Source organism: Poromitra crassiceps (assembly GCF_964638095.1).
Source record: "Poromitra crassiceps genome assembly, chromosome: 19".
Taxonomy (NCBI): Eukaryota; Metazoa; Chordata; class Actinopteri; order Beryciformes; family Melamphaidae; genus Poromitra; species Poromitra crassiceps.
Window position 1 is genome coordinate 6,869,959 of NC_139646.1, and position 2,500 is coordinate 6,872,458.

At 42.4% G+C, this 2,500-nt stretch overlaps 1 protein-coding gene across 1 annotated transcript in view; it reads left to right on the forward strand.

Annotated features, from left to right (window-relative positions):
- grin2ab (glutamate receptor, ionotropic, N-methyl D-aspartate 2A, b) overlaps nucleotides 1-2,500 on the forward strand; it is a gene marked incomplete at both ends in the record, with an annotated part of 100,130 nt that overhangs the window by 91,830 nt on the left and 5,800 nt on the right. The window contains 1 exon segment of the mRNA XM_083656182.1: nucleotides 1,679-1,866. Within this exon segment, the coding sequence (XP_083512308.1) occupies nucleotides 1,679-1,866 (188 nt within the window).

Here is a 2,500-nt window from a genome sequence, read left to right on the forward strand (position 1 = left end):
AAGGTCATGCTAAAATGTTACAGTGACTGTGCTTAGTGGTACTGTCACTGATGGTAAAATGCAGACGCCTTCTCAGTGCTCATTATATACTGTAGAGTCTGGTTGCTGCTGGAACCAAGGAGCTGCCAACAGGGAGAGTGTCATTAGTTCTGGAGTTTGCTGCCTTTATTTCCGTCCCTAAACACAAACACATGGAGGAATGCACTCATGTCTTTTTATTTGATTTGCTCATCAGCTACGTGTGCGTTTCCACACGTTTCCAAAAATATTTAGGCTACACACTAGGGGGTGTCACGATATTTCGTTGCACGATATATCGCGATATCGAAACGTCACGATATCGATATCATCAGAAAAAAATGATATCGTAATTTCTTTTTTTTTTTTTTTTTTGCTCCTGAATAATAGAACAAATTTAGCAGAATCAACACGCTTGAGTGAGGGGGTAGACTACTACTGGCATGGCAAAACAGCTCAAGGGGTACATAAGATTACATAAGTTTAGGGACCATTGAGCATGAGTTATTTAAGAAATAGATTGTATACTTTATTTTTCTTTCACCATGCAACAAACATTTAGTTTGTGACAGTGTGACACATTCTATTGCAAGAGAAGCATTATCTTCCATGTTGTTTTCTAGTTATTATAATAACAATTTCCAAAAACAGCATTTGTTTTGTATTTTGTGTATTTCAAATGAAAGACTATTTTTCCAGTATTTTCCCAGGGCTTCCTTGAAAAGAGGTTTCGATTTCAACGGGACTCACATGGTTAAATAAATGATAAATAAATACATAAAAATTATTGACTTTTGTTAAAAAAAAATTGTTAAAATATTGTATCGTATCGTTATCGCGAACCCAATATCGTGTATCGTATCGTATCGTGAAATTAGTGTATCGTGACACCCCTACTACACACACATAATGGTTTGGTTTCTTGCAGATTATATTGGATTTCCTTGTACACTTACTTTATTGATTATACTGCATATCAAATTGATTGGTTTGGTTTATGCATCACACGACATTATGTATTGCTCTCTGGTAATATACTGTATTGTTTCTAATTATATATGACATAATGGTTTTGTGGTTATATGTCACATGCTGAACATGACAAATTTCCCTCAAGGGCTCGTTCAATCTTAATCTTAATTAGATGGCGCTGTAAACGAGGTGTGCAGCAGAATCTTGAATGAACCCTTCAGGAAAAGTGGTTGTTTAGAAATAATGAACCATACAGTTAAATAAAGAAATGTGACTCTGAAGTGCTTTGTAGTACAGATGAATGAATGAATGAAGATTGTTCTGAAATTCTCTATGTGGATGACAGTCATTCTTTTGGCAGCTGAATGTGCATGTCTGAAGTTGAATCCAATGCGCTGCACATCAATGCATACATTTTAACATGGGAATTGATTCACGCCATGTTCTAATCATTGGGCTATGTAAGACTGACATTTCTTTGCTCATAATAAACTACTCCGTTATCATTTTCTTCTTCTAAAATCTGAAGTTCAGAAAAACAGGGTTCTGCTTTTAGAATCTTAGTTATGTAGGCCCAGTGGTTATATTGTTTTTGGTTAGCAGCTATATATGTTGTACTTTTATTCTTGCTATGGTTCCTGCTGTATCTAGATGCTCAGTAAGTGCAGAGTGTGCCTTTCTCCGACAGAAAGCTGGATGCTTTCATCTACGACGCGGCGGTGCTGAACTATGCGGCCGGCCGAGACGACGGCTGTAAGCTGGTGACCATCGGCAGCGGTTACATCTTTGCCACCACAGGTTACGGCATCGCTCTGCAGAAAGGATCCTACTGGAAACGTCACGTGGACCTGGCTATACTGGGCATCATAGGAGACGGTGAGGCACGCGTCAGCAAACACACACATCCACATTCAGCAAACAGCAGCACGCTGAGACCAAGCGTCTGTGTTGTGCCAGGCAGCCCCCCGCTCTTATTACCAATAGTTACAGTTAGCTAAACCCATGGATCAGCTTACCCCACCCCAACCCCCCCCCCCCCCACCCCTCTCCCATTCCCTCCCCTCTGTCACAAAGCTATCAGAGGCTAGTCTTAACACACCATTTCATCATCATTACCCTGTGTGTGTGCATGTGTGTGTGTGCGTGTGTGCGTGCGTGTGTGTGTGTGTGTGTGTGTGTGTGTGTGTGTGCGTGTTTGTGCGCGCGTGTGTGTGTGCGTGTGTGTGTGTGCGTGCGTGCGTGCGTGCGTGCGTGCGCGTGTGTGCGTGCGTGCGTGTGTGTGCGTGCGTGTGTGTGTGTGTGTTTGTGCGTGTGTGTGCGCGCGTGTGTGTGCGTGCGTGTGTGTGTGTGCGTGCGTGCGTGTGTGCGCGCGTGTGTGTGTGTGCGCCCGCTGTCTTATGTTTACTCCTCCAGATAGTTCAGTCTAATAAGCTGTGAGATGGTGTGAATGGAAGAAAGAGAAGAAGGAGCCAGACAGAAATCAAAGCGCTGAAACCACTAAAGAGTCTCG